Source organism: Malaclemys terrapin, chromosome 3 (assembly GCF_027887155.1).
Source record: "Malaclemys terrapin pileata isolate rMalTer1 chromosome 3, rMalTer1.hap1, whole genome shotgun sequence".
Taxonomy (NCBI): Eukaryota; Metazoa; Chordata; order Testudines; family Emydidae; genus Malaclemys; species Malaclemys terrapin.
The window spans coordinates 106,977,025-106,996,893 of record NC_071507.1 but is presented as its reverse complement, the minus strand read 5'-3'; the positions used below and the strand labels follow the sequence as shown (position 1 = coordinate 106,996,893).

At 45.1% G+C, this 19,869-nt stretch overlaps 1 protein-coding gene across 3 annotated transcripts in view; it reads right to left on the bottom strand.

The window, feature by feature from the left end:
* Positions 1–19,869, bottom strand: part of AHI1 (Abelson helper integration site 1) — a 185,800-nt gene that overhangs the window by 47,201 nt on the left and 118,730 nt on the right. For all 3 annotated transcript variants that reach the window (XM_054024126.1, XM_054024127.1, XM_054024128.1), the window contains exon 20: positions 14,390–14,448. In XM_054024126.1, coding sequence (XP_053880101.1) covers positions 14,390–14,448 — 59 coding nt within the window. The remainder of the gene's footprint in view (positions 1–14,389; positions 14,449–19,869) is intronic.

The window sequence follows — 19,869 nt, the reverse complement described above, 5'->3', positions numbered from 1 at the left end:
AACACAGTATTCCAGATGTGGTAGCATCAGAGCCAAATAGAAAAGAATTAGTACTTCTCTGCTCCATGATGTCATCCTAAAATGGAACTGATTTTTTTGCAGCCTTACTGCACTTCAAATTTAAATCTAATTTGCTATCAGGTCTAGATCTTTTTTAGCATTATTACTTATTATGGATATTGTGGTAGCACAAATACATATTATATTGTGGTGTCCAAATATATTGGGATTTGCACAAACATATAGGAAGACACAGTCCTTTCTCTAGAGCTTATGGTCTAAAGATTCAAAAAACAGATGAAGAGTCAGAAAAAGGGCTGCTACACACAGGAATAGTGTTAAGGGTGATGATGAGCTCTCGTGATGGGAGAAGGTGTCTCATTAGTTCCAACCTTTTCTCTTTGTTTTAATTATGGAGAGGGGAAATGAATAAGAAGGAGCAAGGAAGCATAAGGAGGACACTGAGGTGCAGAAGATAAGAGGAAATGGTGAAAGGAAAGAAGAGGGAGGGAAGGAGGGAAGAATGGAGGGCAGAAAGAACAATGCTGGTGGCTGATGGACTATGAGGTAGAAGGGTGGGAGTATGTTGAGGCAAGCAAGCAGTTAGCAGACAGAAAATAATGTTGGAGTCTGTTGGTGACATGGCTATCTAGGAGGTGTCAAGATTTTAGGATGAAGAGGGACAAAGGATCCCACTTAGCCCACTCTAGCAGCTTGTTTCCTGGGAAGTCCTTGCCGCTCCCCTGAGAGGTCCTACTCTGCCTCCCTTAGACCATATAACTGGAAAAGGGGAGCGTAGCTGAGGCCCATGTACCTGAGGATTAGGGGAAGGTTTCTCTTCCTATACCCTGAAGATGGAACAGGTGCCCAAGCTGGGTATTTCTCCACTACTATTGCTGCAGTTCCTTCAGATGGTTATGATACTTCCTAGATTTCTACCTCCCACTCAGTATGTGCATTTAAGATTACTTTTCCTCAGGTGTAATAAGCTAGTATTTTTCAAAACAGATGATAATTTTTGTTATTTTCTACCCATGTTTCTGATATCTAGACTACTTTGAGTACCATCTGCAAATTGCGTTACTATGCTATTCACTCCCTCTCCTACATTAACAGATGTAAAATAAGGCTGGTTCTAACACCAGTCCCTCAGTATCCCACCGACAGTATTGCTAACCCTCAAGCATTTAAAAACTATGAGTCACACTCCCCATCATGTTTTGATATTGGCTTAAAAATCATGAGATTAAAAAAAAAAAATACATTTTGGGTTCTTTTTATTTTACTTGAGATTGCTGAGACTTTAGGATGCATGCAAGTCACATTTTCCAATTTTTCTCCATAACCATGAGGGCTAGAAGCTTACTTAAAAAAAAAATGAAAATTGTGATTTTAACATAATCATATGGATCCTGAAGCCTAGGCAAATATTGCAAGACATAAGATAAAATAACGAGAATTGCCAACACTGCCAGACACTCCCTCCCCCAACTCTTTTCTATCAAAACATCCCTTATTTTTTTTAATCTGTTTTTGGTATACAAGAGTATAGCAATCTAAACCAATTTGTATTATATTTTTCATGCCAGATTTTGTGAAACAGTATCAATTTACTAAGTTCCGAATATAGTAAATTTTCTGCATTCCACAGGTACCTATACACTCCTTAAGTACAACACACAGGGACATTCTCTTGAGTAAGGAGCCAGTACCCTCACACTAGGTGTATGTTTGTGTCTGAGGTGATCCCGAGCCATAGGAGGAGCCAGAAGAAAAGTAAAACACCCTTAAACCTGTAATCTCTCAAAGTACAGGGAGCAGATGCAAAAGAGAAGCAGCCTAAGGAGGTATCAAAAGTAGCAGTTTTGCAATACAGGCAGTGCACAACCAATTACTTAACCCGAGTAATCAAATTACACATCCAACATGCCACAGAAATTCACATCCAAAGAGAAAAATATAGTGAAAGAAATTATTCTTTACCTGTATCTTTCACAGTCTGGAATCTGGTGCCTGATTCTCCACTTTTATACAATGCTTGCTTTACACTGCATATTTCTGATAACTACGATGATGCTAACTCCTATTTCACACCTATGTAAGCAAGAGGAAAATCAGGCCCTGGATGTCTTGCTGGGTGACTGGACTATCTGCATTTTTGCTGAGTGGAAGAGCAACCAGTCTCCTTTCAAGATGACCCAAGAGGCCAAGGGAAATTGGCATCAATAACTCCCACTTGTGTTTCCCCATCTTAGAAGTCCTTTAAATTTTTTCCCCAGAGTTTCTGACAGGAAAAAAAGATGGTTACCTACCTTTTGTAACTGTTGTTCTTCGAGATGTGTTGCTCGAGTCCATTCCAACAGGTGTGTGTGCATGCACTGCTGGGACGAGATGGGAAGCCCGTTCATCCTCTCGGCAATTGCAATAAAAAGCGGTGATAATTTACGAAATGGCTTTGTGCATTCAATGTAGAAGGCTAGGGCACGCCTTACATCCAGGGAATGGAGTGTCCACTCTTTGTTGCTGGCATGAGATTTAGTAAAGAATACTGGTAGAAATATGTCCTGGTTAACGTGACATTGGGATACTACTTTGGGTAGGAATGCTCAGTGAGAGCGTAGCTGCACCTTGTCCATGTAAAAGACCGTGTAGGGGGGCTCGGAAGTCAGGGCTGTGAGCTTGGAGACCTTCTAGTCAAGATTATGGCCACCAGAAAGGCCACTTTTCAGAAAAGGTAGGCTAAGGCAAAGGTTGCCAGGGGCTCAAAAGGAGGACCCATGAGTCGGAAAGGACCAGGTTAAGATCCCACTGAGGAACGGGCTGCCTCACCTGGGGGTTAAGCCTATCCAAGCCCTTAAGAAATCAGCCCACTATGGGATTGCTAAAGACTGACCTGCCCACCACTCCTGGGTGGAAGGCCAAGATGGCTGCTAGGTGTACCTTAATCGATGATATCACCAACCCCCGTTGCTTCAGGTACAAGAGGTAGTCTAGCACAAGGGGAATAGAGGCTTGCTGCGGGGAGATACCTTTCTGTAGGGACCAAATGGAGAAACGCTTCCACTTCTCCAGGTATGTTGTGTGAGTGGAGGGCTTCCTGCTCCCCAACAGAACTTCCCTAACAGAGTCCGAGCACTGCAGTTCAAGCTGGTTCAGCCATGGAGTTTCCATGCCATGTGGTGGAGGGACTCCAGGTTGGGATATTGTACTTGGCCGTGATCCTGTGTGACGAGATCTGTGAGCATAGGAAGGGCCACTGGCCTGTCCACTGATAGGTTCAGCAGCGTGGTGAACCAGTGCTGTCGGGGCCACACTGGTGTTATGAGGATGACTGAAGCCCTGTCCCGCTGGATCTTGAGGAGGACCTTGTGTATGAGGGGCAAGGGCAGGAACACATATAGCAGGCGAGTCATCCACGGTAGGTGAAAGGCATCCTCCATGGCTGTGGTTCTGAAAGGAGCAGAACAGCTGACACTTTCTGTTGCTCCGCATCGTGAACAGGTCCACATGGGGATAGCTCCACCTCCAGAAGATCGAAAAGGTGATATCCACTCTGAGTGCCCACTCGTGAGTGTTGAACAAGTGGCTGAGGTGGTCCGCTAGTTCATTCTGTGCTCCCGGCAGATATGAGGCCTGTAGTTGGATGCAATATGCGACACAGAAGTCCCACAGTCAGAGAGCTTCCTGGCACAGGGAAGAGGAGTGAGCACCACCCTGTTTATTTATATAGAACATTGCTGTGGTGTGGTTTGTCAGTACTGAGACATATTTTCCCTGAAGATGGGCCTGGAATGTCTGGCAAGCCAGGTGAACTGCTCTCAGCTCCCTGGCGTTGATATGCAGCGATAGTTCTGGTTGTGACCACATGGCTTGAGTTTTGATACTGCCCAGGTGCACTACCCAGCCCATCTGTGATGTGTCCAAGACCAGTGACAGTGAGGGCTGAGGTTTGGCGATGGGTACTTCCGCACAGACCACGTGAGGTTGAAGCTACCAGCTGACGTACTCGAGAATCTTGGGCGGAAGGGTAACAAGTCTGTCCTGAGAGTCCCGGTTGGGTCTGTATATCCTCATCAACCAAGCCTGGAGGGGGTGGAAGTGCAACCTGGCGTGCTGCACTACATACGTGCAGACTGCCATATGCCCCAGAAGCTTCATGCAGTTTTTGGCCGGGGTAGTTGGGAACCGGTGGAGGCTGTCGATGATGCCCTTGATGCTTTGGAACCGGGACTTGGGTAGGGAGGCTCTGGCCTGAGTGGAGTCCAGGAGAGCCCCAATGAACTCTATCTTCTGGGTTGGGACCAGTGTAGACTTGGGAACATTCAGAATGAGCCCCAGCCTGCTGAAGTAAGTTGAGGGTGGCATACCAGTCCCCCAGATCCAGGGAAGGACTGATGGTGGCTAGAGAGATCATATGAAACTTCAGCTTTCTTAGGAATGTGTTGAGGTTTCACAGATCCAGGATAGGGCTGAGCCCACCCTTGGCCTTGGGGAAGAGGAAATATCGGGAGTAGAATCCCCTGCCCCTGAACTCCTGAGAAACCTCCTCTATTGTGCCCGACGCGAGGAGCGACTGCACTTCCTGTAGCAAGAATTGCTCATGAGAGGGATCTCTGAAGAGGGCTGGGGAAGGCAGGTAGGGCCAGAATTGGAGAGAATATCCCACCCCGACTGTGCTCAGGACCCAGCGATCTGAAGTAATTGGGGCCCAGGCATGGCAGAAGTGGGACAGACGATTCACAAAGGGAGGGCAAGGATCCGGGATTTGGGCTGGTGCTCTCTCCCTAGGTGCACCTTCCAAAGTTGGGCTTAGAGCCGGGGGGCTGCTTGGAGGAGCCCTGACTCTAGGGGAGGAGGAAGACTGCAGGGAACACCTCCCGTTGTTTCTGCCCCTCCTTCAATTATAGTCCTGTCTGGGGGATCTGGAGAGAATCATGAGGGGGGCTTGGGCTTGAAGGGTTTTCTCTGGCGTGCCGGTGTGAATTCCCAGAGACTTGAGGGTTGCTCTCGAGTCCTTGAGACTGTGCAGCCTTGAGTCTGTCTTGTCAGCAAACAGCCCCCCACAGTCAAATGGGAGGTCCTGTATGGTATTCTGGACCTCTGCCAGGAGTCCCAAGATCTGTAGCAATGAGCTACACCTCACTGTGATGCCTGTAGCCATGGTTCGCGCTGCTGAGTCAGCGGAGTCCAGAGGAGCCTGGAGGGAGGTTCTAGTCCCCACCCTGCCCTCTTCCAGGACTGCAGTGAATTCCTGTCAGGATTCCGATGGAAGCAGTTCCTGAAATTTAGAGAGGGCATTCCACGGGTTGTGCACATAGCAGCTAATTACCCTCTGCTGGTTGGAAATTCGAAGCTGGAGCCCCCCGATTGAGAATACTTTTCAACCAAAGAGGTCCAGCTTCTTAGAGTCTTTATTCTTAGGGGCAGGCCCTGGCAACCTCTGCTGCTCTTTGTGGTTTGCTGCATCCACTATCAAGGTCCTGGGGGGGGGGGAGGGGAGTGAAGAGGTGCTCGTACCCCTTCTGAGGGACCAAGTAGCACCTCTCTACTCCCCTGGCCGTTGGTGGTATAGAGGGTGGGGTTTGCCAGAGCACCTTTGTGGTGTTCTGAATGGCTTTTATAAGTGGCAGTGACACCTTGGAGGGATCCTCCGGGGAGAGTATGTCCACTATGCAGTCTGAGTCTTCCACCACCACCTCCGTCATCATGTTGAGGTTCTGGGCCACCCTCCTAAGGAGGTCCTGGTGGGCTTTCATGTCCATCGCCAGAAGGGACGTGGTAGTGCCCACCACTGCCTCGTCCAGCGAGGAAGAAGACAAGGCTCGAGGTGGGACGGGGTCTTCCTGCCCCTCCGGTTTCCTGGTGATTTGCTCAGGGATATCCATCGTTGCTGCTACTGGTGGTACGGGAGCCACCATCATTGGCGTCTCTGACCTTGCGCTCAATACGGGAGGCCCGGGGTCTGAACCCCGTGGTGGGTCCTCGGGAGCCCTGGACTGATATGGGGAAACAGACATCATAGAAGGTGTGGCATGGGCAACGGAGACCACCAATGCTGCCCTGGAACCATGCCATTAGTCCTAGTGGTAGGCCCATGGTGTCCAAAAGGGCCATTGTACCGGTCCCTGCCACTGGAGAGGCCAGGACACCATCCGTAATGAGTGTTCCTCCACCTTACGGCACTGAGACTGGTGCTGGGATCTCGACCAGTACCAGCTGTGTCGGGACACATGCGATTCCGACTCTGATTCTGATAAATAGTCCAAGCCCAACCAGGGAGGTGCGTATCCCTACGGTGCCGGGGAGCCGTACTGTGGTGATGGGGAACAGTGCCACATCATGGTGGGCTTGTCCCAGTGCCGGATAGGAGGTGTTGCCATCGGTGCTGCAGACGGTGCCGGAAGTGGTGCAGCAGCTGGTTCTTGCACTGCCTGCACCTGAGCTGGTGCATGGGAATAGAAGGCCGGGGACTGTGCCGTCATTGCAATTAAGTCCGCACGGCCTCAAAAGGTGTCTGGTGTGGAGGGGAGGTCCAGGTTCTCCTCCAACACTTCCTGGACCGGAGAGTCCACTGACACTGGACTTGACAGACCCCACCCTTCGAAGCCAGAGTCGACAGTGCCGGGACCGATGGACCACCCTTCTGGTGTCCCACTTTGGGACACACCATGCTGGAGTCCTGTCTACTCTTCTTGGCAGCGGAGCAGCCCCATTATGCCTTCTTCTTCTTATGCAGCACTGGGGATAGCGATTGGTGTCACACCGATGAGCTGGTCTTTCGCGCAGGGGAACGGTGCCGATGCTCCTTATTCGGGTCCTTCCTCGGTGCTGAGATGTCCCGCACCGAGGCTGGTGAGCTGTGCACGGATGCTGCCGGTACTGGCTCTTGAGCTGGTTGGGGCGAGAGAGCGGACTCCATCAAGAAGAGCTTGAGGCGATAGTCTCTCTCCCTCTTAGTTCTGGGCTTGAAGCCTCTGCAAGTGGTTCCCTTGTCTTGCAAATGACCCTCTCCCAGGCACTTCAGACAAGCGGTGTGCGGATCCTCTCTGGGCATAGGCTTACCACACCTATTGCATGGCTTGAACCCCTGGGTCTGCGGCATTCCCCGGTGACAGGGAAAAATATTGGGGGGTGGAGGGGAAATCCCCCTACTTAAACTTACTAAAGAACTAAGATAGTGAAGGATAACAACTATATATAGGGAAAACCACTATGAAGCACTTGCTAAAGCAAGAGACCAGTTGCTCCAATGACCGTCACTGGCAGTAAGAAGGAACTGACCAGGCGGTGGGTCGGCAGAGACCTATATACACTGCCACAAAGGCGCAACTTCAGGGGGCTCCACAGCCAACCTGATGGGTACTGCTAGGGTAAAAACTACCGATGATTGTGCACGCAGCACGTGCACACACACCTATTAGAATGGACATCAATCATTCGAAGAAGAATACAATAAAACATAGGATTAGGAATCAGTGAAATATATTTCCATTTCTTTATTGCCTTTCTTTCAGTCCCACTCTCCCTTTCATTTTATCCCTCTTTTCCATTTCCTTTACTGTCTAGTTTGCTTTCTCCCTCAAGCATTTATAGGATGCCCACTATAGTGGTATCAAACATCAACATCAAACCATATATTGCTTCTCTCCGTTAGACAAAAAGGATTCCTTTCTTCAGTTCCTTCCTCCTATATTCTACATATGTGAAATATATGATCTCTGTTTTTCTGTCCTCTTTACTTGCTTATGCTATTCTTTCATCTCTCTGGTCACCCGTTCTGTTCACACATCCTTCATTCCCTCTTTGACCGTCTTCCATGTTGTGTGCTCTTTCTTGCTCACTTTTGAGACTATTGTTAAATGCTCCTCTTGCTCACTTCCTGTTGTTTCCTTCCTTCTGCCCACACACTGAATCTCTCCCCAACTTTTTGCCTCTTAATATCCTCTTTCCCTTCACTTTCCAATTCTTCTTTAACTTCCCATGTTCCGAACATTCCTCTTGCTATCACTCCAGTCTCTGGAACTGTAATGGGATGAGCACCAATGGATTTTGTAGGCTGACTTCTGGCTGCTCCACTCCCACACATTCATGAACACACAAACAATGGTTCTGTTTGAAGTTAACTCCCCAATCGTGCAATAAGCTTCATGCAGTTGGATACCTAAATCAACATACAGTCTTACTGAAATCTGTTGAGCTCAAGGTGGGCACAGAGGTCCACATGCATGGAATTCATTGCAGAACTGGGGACAAAGAAAGGGGTTACAGTCTAAAATCAACATCCCTTTTCCCTCAGTTGTGGGAGAGAGAGTTGCAGTTGTGAGGACATTAGAACTGATATTTTCTGGAGAACTTTCCAAGTTCCTCTACTGTAATTGGGAAGTTAGTTAGAACCTCATACTCCTAAAAAACTTGAGCCATAAAAAGAAACAACTAAGGGGAAGAGTAAATACATAAATAAATATTTTGTTGCTTTCCAGATCACAAAGTCAAGTGGAGACCAAATTACATCATCACCATGGCACCTGACAATGGAGCTATTTAAAGTGTTTATAGCTGCTTCTCATATTAGCAATTTCAGTGATACTAGGAGGTGAGGACTGTGCATGTGTGCACTGGATTATTCATGCACCTTTACTGAGCACACATCAAGAAGATTTGGACTTTAAATAGCATTCATTACCTCTAAGAGGAGAGGCACTCTGTACGCATAAAGGAATTGTACATGCATTTATTGTCATCTTTCTTGAATATACTGCAATGTTTTATTTCTACTACTCAACACATATACTTTAAATCCCTATACCATAACTTAAGGAAAGAAATAGGAAAACATTTCAGGTGCCATTTTTCTTTGATTTGCAAACAGGTTCTTCACTGCAACAGAGTAAATATGTGGACTGTCTTCCTTTACCAATTAACTATTAACTAACTCTTTACACCTTCTGCCTTTCTTTAGTTGGATAAGGAGCTTTCCCCTAATTAACCTCAGTCGGACATTACATATATAATACCTTGCATCTGAACAGATGCATCATGTCAGGATCATAACAAGGGCAGTGGGGACCAAAGACAGGGCCAGCTCTAGGATTTTTGCCGCCCAAAGCAAAAACAATTTTGGCCGCCCCCGCCCCGGTTCTTTAATTACCCCACCCCCGGCCCCGCCTCAACTCCGCCTCTTCCCCAAATCCCCATCCCTGCCTCCTCCCCCCAGGCTCTCAAGCCTAGGAGGGAGGGAGGGGGAGAAGCGGCGCCCGGGCCGCGGCCACTCGGGGTCTCCCCCCCCCCCAGGTTTGAGAGCCTGGGAAGGAGGGGGAGACTCCGAGTGGCCGTGGTGCGGGCGCCACTTCTCCCCCTCCCTCCCAGGCTCTCAAGTCTGGGAGGGAAGAGGAGCAGCGGCGCGTGAAACGGCCGCTCGGGATCTCCCCCTCCCTCGCAGGTTTGAGAGCCTGGGAGGGAGGGCGAGTAGCGGCACGCGAATCAGCTGTTTCGCGCGCCGTGGCAGCAGCAGTGGAGGTGAGCGAGGGCGGCCGGGGCTCATTTTTAGGGGCGGCATTCTGGCGCCGGCCATGCCGCCCCTAAAAATGTGCCACCCCAAGCACCAGCTTGTTTTGCTGGTGCCTAGAGCCGGCCCTGACCAAAGATAAGAGCAGGGTCAAATCTGAGGCTGAGAGTAGCGGAGGAGTTTGTAGTCAAGTTCCAGACCAGGGTTAATACCAAAGATCAGAGTCTGAGATAGGTTTCAGGGTCTGGGTCAGGAGGCAAGGTCCAAATCAAGCCACGGTCAAAGCCAAGAGTTTGAGAGCAGGAAGCAAAAATGGTTGTGGCAATTACAGGAGATCTGTGCTGTTGTCCAGACACTTTCTAGAATGCCCCTTAGATTTATATAGGGTAGGGAGCCAATCAGGAGCCATGAGGCTGCTGCCTGATAGAGCCTGAAGGCAGGGACTTCTTGTGGTCTTTGTTCACAGCTGGTCATAGATAGAGTGTGAACCAGTTACAACTGCTGCTGGGTGGCAGTGTGGAGGTGTTCGCTGCCTAGCAGCTCTGCAGGCCTGATTCAAGACCCGCTGGACACCCTCTGCCAGCCTATATTTGTTTGGATGGGCTGCCATGAGGTCAGGGGCATGGATTTGGGATGCTGACTCCCAGGATCATCCTTTAGGGCATAGTCCTCCAGCTTACAAGGTACCAGAGGGAGCTGCATTTGATTTTCAAGTCCAGTATTTCACAGACTTCATACTCGTTGTGCTCTTGGATCAGCTCCAAAGGAGGCAGTGGTTGGGCCCAGTGAGTGAAGGGGTTGTCAACATAGAGGATTAGCAAGGATACGTGGAACACTGTGTGGTTTTGGTGGGATCTGAATAACTGAAGCCTCATGATCACTGGGTTGATTACCTGGCTGATGGAATATGGCTCAAGGTATTGGTAATCCAGTTATGACATAGCCAGTCAGCGTGGATGTGTTGGGCTGACAGCCAGACTTTTTGCCCAATGGTGAATGCCAGGCCTTCCCAGCACTGGTGGTCAGCATACCAGTTGTAATCTTCCTTGGCCTTGTCCATATGTGCCTTGAGTTCTTCTTGGACACCATGGATCAGACACACCCAGTCAGCGGCTACAGGATTGGTGGAGGTGACAAATGCAGCTGGGTGGAGATGTGGGTGGAGGCCATAGTTTGCATAGAACGGATTCTGCATGGTGGACATATGATCAGCATTGTTGTAAGCAAACTCTGCTTGGGGTAGGAAGCTCGACCAGTTCTCCTGGTGGAAATTAATAAAGCACCACATGTATTGTCTAACACTTGGTTGCTTGCTCAGACTGACCATCAGTTTGTGGGGGATAAGCAATGGATGTGTAAGCACAGATCCTAAGCAATCGTAGGATTTTGTTCCAAAACCACAACAGAAACTGCAGACCATTATCAATTGTGACTCGCTCTGGGAGTCCATGGAGACAGATCAGTGTGCTTGTTAGACACAGGGAGCTTGACTATAAAGTCCAGGGTAATGGCTGCCCAAAGCCTGGACGGGCTCTCAGAAGGCATTAGGATGTTGAGGGGTTTTGGGTGTGACATTGTGGTGCAGGCATGTCTCACAGAAATCAACACACAAGTGGATTGTTGTGTGCACGCAGGGCCACCAGAAGGAGTGGATGGCCAAACAGAGAGTCTTGAAGCAACCCAAATGGCCTGCTAATGGCGAGTCATGACAGAACCATAGTACCTCTAACTGAGGGAGTCCCAGTGGAATGTACAAGTAGCCCTTGACAGAGAGCAAGCCTTCTTGGACCTGGTGTTGCTCTTGGCTTGCTGCCTCAAAATTCCTTGGAAAGGGGATCCTTCTCTGCAGCTGAGCGGATCATTGACATGAAGTCCTGAGGAACTGCAGCATCCAGGAAGTTAGGGGGCTTAAGAATGGGGGGAGGCTCAGCATAGGGGGGCTCTTGGCTGGTGAGATTCTCCTTTTTGGGACGAGGCATTGGCAGTCTTGTTCTGGACTCCTGAGTGGTACATGATGGTGAAATTGAAGCGTGAAAAGAACAGGGCCCAGCGAAACTGCATCTGGTTAAGGGTCTTGGCTCAGCAGAGGTACTCTAAGTTTTTACAATCAAAGTAAACTTGTCCTGGGTCCCAGCACCTTTGAGACAGCAGCAACGCTTTTCTAAATCTGCTTTGATGGCTAGAAGCTCCTTAACTAGGTAATTCTGTTCAGCTGCAGTGAACTTCCATGAATAATACACGCAAAGTGAGAGGTGCTAATGGGGACCACCTCTTTGAAAGAGTATTGCCCTAATTGCCACATTGGAGGTATCAGTCTTGACAACAAAGGGTCATGTTGGGTTGGGATGAGCCAGGATTGGGGTGGGGGTAAAGGACGAATGCTCATTGGGCCTCCGGAGACCAGCTGAAGGTGGTATTTTTGAGAAGTGCTGTCAATGGGGTGATGTGGCCTGAAAATCCAGAGATGAACAGCCTCTAAAAGTTAGTGAACCCCAGGAAGTATTGTAGCTACTTGATATTTCGGGTGGGCACCCAGGTCTGTACTGCCTCCATCTTTTTGGAGACCACTTAGAAGCCCTTGGGGGAGTGGATGTAGCCCAGGAACTCCATGAAGCACTGGTCAAAGCTACATTTTTCCACCTTTGCATACAGGCTATGTTGGCAGAGCCATTCCAGGACTGACCGGACATGCTCAGTGTGTTGCTTGTGATCCTCAGCAAAGATGGAGATATCATCTATGTAGACTACAACATACTGATCTAGGATGTCATGGAAGACCTCGTTCATGAAGTGCTGGAATGTTGCAAGGGTATCTGTGAGGCCAAACAGCCACTACAAGTACCTAGTAATGCAATAGCAGGTTTGAAAATCTGTCTTCCACTCAACCCCAGCTTGGATTTGAACCAGGTTGTAGGCCCTGTGACATAACACTCCATATTCTTTATGGAAATATACTAATGATATGGATATGACATAACAGATGTACTTTATGCAAGATGGCTCATGTAAGGTATCATTGGAAAGGTTATGATTTACTGAATGTGTTTATCCAATTTGTGTGCATGTATCATTTTTGTATCTGAAGCTGGGAATATTGACCATGTCTCTATATTTCAAATGTGCTACGTTGGATGAGGCCAAACAATGTTAGTGGCTTATTCCGTGTATACACAAAGAAAAAACACAAGGGAAAGTATTAATAGTTACATTAAAATGCTATAAGCATAGAGAAAGTAGTAACATCATAAAATACTGTAGTGGGCTTTGGTCTTAATTAATACATCTAATATCCTGAAACTACTGTAAATGTTACTTCCTTGGGTTTCAAATGAATATGATCCTTATTTGATTATAGTCCTTCAGCATTTAATGAGCATGGGAATCTATAATCTGCCTAAAGGAAAAACTGTGCCAGGCTGCACTTTATTGAATCCTACAATGTACAAACAGAGAACAGAAATGCAAACACAGCTGCCTCAGCAAAGCCTACAGGGATAAAGAAAGAAAAAAAAAAAGATGAATTCAGAAGTACGTGAAATAATCCAACTCCTGAGATTAATCAAATACACAGCAAAACTATTTGATCTATTTTGTCCTTAATTGGCAACATTTACTTTCTTTCTTTAAAGAATATCACTTCCATGCCATTACGACTTCATTTATAACATCACTAGAAAAAGGGTTAACGAAAATATACTCAATCCCACCAAGTTTAACAGAAAGCTGCTAATTTATTTATAAATCCCTTCCCAAAATGAGTCAATGATACAGATACTTTTAAGGGTTGTTGTAGCAGAAAAGCACTGATATACATATTAAATAATTCATAAATTTTCCTAATAATTGGCTGACATCTAGAATTAAATATGTATAAAATATGCAAACAATAATAGTAACTTAGCCAACAGAGAAAAAGATGAGTGCAAAACTATATTTTCAGCATTGTTTTTCAAGAGAAGTCTTATTTATCATATCAGCCTGATACAAAGAGACATTAAAGGATTTTGTGAAGGAAAGGTCTGAATGAGATGGAAATAAAAGGGTGGAACAGGTTCTGGGAATTAAGGGCACAACCTAATTTATGTCTCTTTCCGATGAACCCTCTGGAGGCCAGCAGCTGGCATGCGATTACCGTATCACATTAGGTCAGGACATTTTGACTGCAGGCACCAGGGGGTTAACGTCCAAGTGCAATAGGCCCATTTTTTTAGGGGCCAAACACAAAGTGTTAAGAACATTACCTCTTCTACAACTAGTCCCTCCCTGGTATTTAAAAAAAACACAGCATAGTTAATTACAACTATACAATCATTAAAGTAAGTTTACAGAGTTTGGGGGTTCTTTTGTGTTGGGGGAGAAGGATCAGGACGGAGTATACATCATCACCAACCAATTCCTATATGCACAAGAAATACACAGGCGATATTAGTGATTTCACTTTGGTTACCATAAGCTAACTGGTACAAACAGAGCTTGAAATAAGATGTAGGTGAGCTAAGGGTAAAAAACAGCTGCAATTGATCCAATAGCCAATTTTAAGTTACAACCACATTTTCCCCTCCTGACTTAGTATTGCCTATATTCCTGCTAAATACCAAGAATACAGGAATGTGATTCTGACATATTAATTTCTAAACAATGAGAGAGACTGAGTGTGCACGTGCGAGAGAGAAGACTATATTTTATCTTTAAAAAAAAAAAAAAAATCTGACCTCTATATCAACATGAGGTAAAAGCCTACACAGCCACGAAAGTTTCCTTAAAGATACCTTCTTTTATTCACAAAAGAAGCAAGAAAGCTTTTCTACAAAGCAATTTGTGAAGAATGCCATTTTATAGTTTAATATTATCAATTTTTTTAAATGCATAAATAGAATTCCTTACCGTCTGTAGTCTGACTGATGGTGTTCGGCTAAGAGGACTTCCTACTGGGCTGAAACTCCCTGTGAAAAGACAAAGCTGTGAATTTTTGCTTGTTATCCCATTCTAATAAACCACTTTATTTTAAAAACATTATGTTAGCAGGACATGTTTCACAAAACTCTAATGAAAAGCAGCACCATCTTTCAGTTGCAACTACGCATCCTTCAGTCAGGAACAGTTGGAGGGTTTATCTAACTAATAGACCTGACACAAGGTTAGTTAATCCAATATTTCCATTCAAATGATTTGGAGCAATAGCACAAGCAATGTCCACATGCCACCTCGTGCTCAGAACAGACACTATTATCTAAGCTACACTGCCTTTCTTTTCATTGTATTTCTGAGTAGCGCATACGAAGTTTTCAGTCAGAAATGATCACAAAACCTCTCAAAGGAATTACTTCCTTATTTTATCTGAAAGAATAAGTATGTCTATTCAGTATCTCCCTTTGATCATCTGACTTCCTACCACAACACATCTTGATGTTTATTTTATTCACTCTTTATACAGTGCATTTGAAAAAGTGCTACTTGTAAATTTGTTCCTTTTGAAATTATTACATTGGCTAAACTCAAGAAAATCCTTTCATCATCTATGGATTTATCTTTTTGTTATTGGTTTCTTCTACTGTATATCTTCTAAGAAAACATCTTTAAAAGATAGAGACATCTGAAAATTGCTAAACATGACAATACTTAAATGCTATAGCTTTGCTTAAGATATTTCATCTTTCTTTTTTTCTCAAGCAGGTGGAGCAGAAGGAGGCCAAATATCACCGAGTGAAGCTCACCAGCTTTTTGCCATGAGACACAAAGGTTCAAATCCTAGTTTAGGTTTCATGTAAAAATGAGTTCTAAGGTCTCACTCTAGTTTCCAACCACAAAACCCAACTCAATTTAGCACAACAGGTAATATCTGCTCATAAGGAGCCCAGAGTTTGAATAATGGGGATTTTTCAGGTTAAGATTCAGATGCATTGGCACAGATCCTTGGGAAACCTTGTACAACCTCCACCTGCACTATACCCATTAAGCCAGTGATATTAGTCATATTCATAAGTGATTTACTCGTGAATGTTTAACCATTGGAAAATATTTATATATGTAATTAAATGGTGTAATGCAAGCTCAGAGGGTTACAATTTGTTAGGCCCTGATCTTGCAAATGTAACCCAGGTGCCTAAAAGGAAGATAACTGTTTAAGAGATCTATCTGGGGAGGTAGATAGGTAAGAATGAGTTGTGTCTGGGTCATTGTTAGGCACATGCACAATTAGCACTGCACACTCAGAAGTTTCTGGAATTGGGTATGGTAGTTTTGGGTATGCTCAATGGGTTCCCAGTAGCTTGACTGAGACTCCATTAGTAAGGCTACGTTTTAGTCAAGGCTATTTTTAGTAAAAGTAACAGACAGGTCATGGGCAGTAAACAAAAATTCACAGCCTGTAACCTGTCCATGACTTTTACTAAAAATACTTGTGACTTGGGGGGAGGTGCTGCGGGTGCTGGGGGAGGGTGGCCGGCAGGGCACGGCCTGGGACCTCCACTAGTGGTGGTGGTAGTGGGGGTTGGCGGAGCCGACAGGCTCCCTACCTCCCCCACCAGCAGCAGCAGAGTTTGTGTGGGAGAGGAGGTAGAGGGTTGGGGCATGGGATAGGGTGAGGCGGACTCTGGGCAGCGCTTATCTGGAAGGCTCCCCAGAAGTGGCGACATTCCTCTCTCTCAGCTACTCTCAACCCACACAGGGAACCATGGCCAATGGGAGCTGTGGAGGTGGTGCCTGCAGGCAGAGGCAGCGCACAGAACTGCCTGGCCATGCCTCCACCTAGCAGCTGAGCGGGATGTCGCCACTTCCAGGGAGCCCCCCAGGTAAGCATCACCCACAGTCTGCCTCACCCCACCTTGTCCCCTCCCATACCCAAACTCTGCTGGGGGAGCATGCGATGGCCTAAGACTGCCCCAGCAGGGGCTGCCCGAGCTGCAGAAGTCACGGAATCTGTGACTTCCGTGAAAACTCGCAGACTTATCCATGAGGGCAAGTAGCTGGGGCAGCTGCTTTGAAAAAGGCCTCGTGCCCTCTGTGGGTTGGGAGAAGCCGAGCCACAGGAGCAGAAAGCAGGCTGTTTCTCCCTAACGCTGAAGCATTTTGCAGCAGGTTAGTGATATTGTTAACCTTCCTGGCAGTGCTAATTATAGAAAGGGGAAACGGGGAGGAAAAACTAATTTTTTTATTTTAATTGTATACTTGAAATGTTTGATTTTAGCCAAACTGTTTTAGTTAAATTGTCTCAACTAGTATGATTCACCAACTTTTCTCTTATTTAAATGTGAAGATAGGGAAAGAGTCACTTATATTTTGCTATTCTCAGTTTCTATTTTTCTTGTAACAGAGTTCCTCCCCCTTCGTATACTTAAAGTGAGTGGTTGGTTAGTTAGCTAGCTGAGTGATTTCAGTCGAGGAGAAAGAAGAGTCTGCATGGATTCCAGCTGAAGATTTCTACAAGCAAGTGGAGAGAAGATGTTGATGCAGTGCTTTTGATTCAGCAGACTGTAGAGATTTTGGTGCTCAAAGACTGTAACTGAGACTCAGATGAACTCAACCTAAGCTTCTGGGAATTCAGAATTTCTTCTCACTGTGTTTCTGTGCAGACTGACCTGATTAGATTTAATTTCTTTTCTTTATGTATCACTGTGAAGTTTATGTGGATTATAAAATAGCTATGTTATGTTGTAGAAATTAAGTTGCTGTTAATAAAATTATTATAAGATTTTATAAAGTTGGTATTTAAGTATTAAGTTCATTCTGTTTGTACTTTTTGGTCTTGATTGTGGGGAGGTTGACCCTGTGGAATCCTTGCTGAAAATCCTTAATGACTGAATTCCGGGTCTCCAGGTGCTTTTCCATGAAGTTAGGATTTTTAGGCACTGGAGAAGGGCAGTAAAATAAACTTTAGCCACCCAAAGGTTACACAAACACTTACGCATGTGAGAAGCCCCCAAGTCAATGGGACTACTATACATGTGGCAAAGTCATTCATGTGCTTATATATTTGCTAGAGCAAGGTCTTGGTGTATCAAAAGTAAAATGTAATCACTATTACATAGACAGTCTGTGCAAAGAATTACATAGGATTAAAGGGAAACTGTACAGTCAAATTTACCAGTTTTTGTTTTAAAAAAAAAAACCAACTTGTGCAAAACTCAAGACCAACAGAAATGTTTTCATGATTAAAATCCAATGGAAACAGTTTGTTTTTTTAAACTTTAAACTTTCTAATGTTATTTTTTCAAATCAAACACACCAGCATTGTACTAGTTTGTCGGAATCTGAAAGTCATATGAACTCAAAAGAGACTAAAAACAACTGAAATTTATTACTTTATTTTAATTCTCCAAGATGAGAGAACTGCAGAATGTAAACATGAAAAGGAACAGATATGAAAATTCTTTAAATTTTAGTAATTTAAGACATTTTTTATAACAGATATGGAATTTTAATTACTTGTTTTTTTTAATCTCACAGTGCCCCTTTAAGGAAAATATATATTACTTGTCAGATCTAAGGCAACCCTCTTAGGGCCCGAACTGTACATCCTTACAAAAAGTGAGTAATCCTTTTCACTTCATGTGCATAAGTGTTTGCAGGATTAGGGATTTAGGGCCACACTAGCATCTTCCAATCCAGCCTGAATAGGGGGCAGCACATAACTGCACTGCCTGAAGAAGAGTGCAGGGCTCAAATTGTGACTTCGAAAGATTTTACTCCCTCATTTAAATGGATTTATTATAAATTTGCTGTAAACCAAAATAACTGATTGAATCTTAGCTTTAAAAGTCTGAGACAAGGAGAAATCTTATTTAGAAAAATCCTTTTAAAACAAAGTTTTTTTGGTTTAAAGTTATAAAGTTAAAAAAAATAAAGTGCAACAATGTATATGTTTCATGCTTTCGTGATTCAAGAATAAATGAGTTAAAAATAAAATCTAGGTTGATTAATCTAAGAAATTATAATAAAGTAGGACTCTGTTTTGAAATGTAGTGAACCAGATGCTTATTCAAGGTGATGGTTGGAGAGGCACAGCATACGGAAATGTGGAGGGAAAAGCCTGATATATTAAAAAGAAATGTTTGTATTGATACTTTTGATACAATTACAGCCCTATAAATGGATAAATCTACTAAAGAAAAAAAAACACACTGAGACAGAGTCAATGAAAAATGGAATATTCAAAACTAGTGTATGCACTTTAAAAATGTTACATGTATCTTTATGGGTTGCCTAGTGACTGTATTCCTGGCTCAGGTGGGGAAACTAAAGGGTTTCCTGCAGGAACTAAAATCAGTTGGGCAATTAATGCGAATCCCTACTGCAAGTAACACCTCTGGAGACGCTTAGCCCTCTGGGGAGATAGCATATATTGGTTTGACCTGGTTCAAAAAGCCTGGCAAACTGAATTGTAAACTGTATAGAGTTTCTCACCCTGACATAGGGAGAAAAGTTGCTCATCATCAATCCAACAACAGAGGTGAGACTGTGACCAAGAGGGACAGGTCCCGGGGAGGACCTGAAGTACTTGGAACCTGCCAGAGTCTCCATGTGGAAGATGGGTGACACCTGGTAAACTAGGCAGATGTATAAGCAGTTTATTGTTTTTAAGGTGTTTTCTCTGTAACACATTTATTCTGAATAATTAGTTCTTTGCTTTATGAAAGCTGGTTGGTCACTGCTTAACCCTGTCATTGCCCCTGAGAAAACAGGACCGCAAGTGCTGAGCTAAACTCAAATTCTGCTGAGATGAACGATTTACAAGAGTCTGCAGCCCAGGTCTAGAGAAGAGACTCACGGGACTCTGCTCTGAGGGCAATGATGACTAGAGGCCTGAGACCTAAGAGGGCACCTTTAAGGTGGCCATGAAGGGGTAAGAGGTGCAGTTAGCTCAGGAACTATGACACATGCCACAAAGAAATTTTCCTGCTGTTTTGTAACCTTTGAAGAGAAAGTCAAGGATTGAAACAAAGAAAAAACGATTACCTACCTTTTGTAACTGTTGTTCTTGGAGAGGTGTTGCTCATGTTAATTCCGTTCTAGGTATGCGCGCGCCCACGTGCACAGTCATCGGAGATTTTTGCCTTAGTGGTATCCGTAGGGTCGGCTGTGGTGCCCTCTAGTGCCGCGCTCATGCGTTGGTACATCAAGTGCCACCGGCCCTATGCCCTCTCAGTTCCTTCTTGCTGGCAACTCCGACAGAGGGGCAGGAGGGAGGGTAATGGAATGGATATGAGCAACACATCTTGAAGAACAGTTATGAAAGGTAGATAACTGTTTTTTCTTCTTCGAGTGCTTGCTCATGTCGATTCCATTCTAGATGGCTCACAAGCAATATCCCTGGAGACGAGCTCAGAGTTCACGGTAGTGCAGCTTGCAACACTGTTCTACTGAAG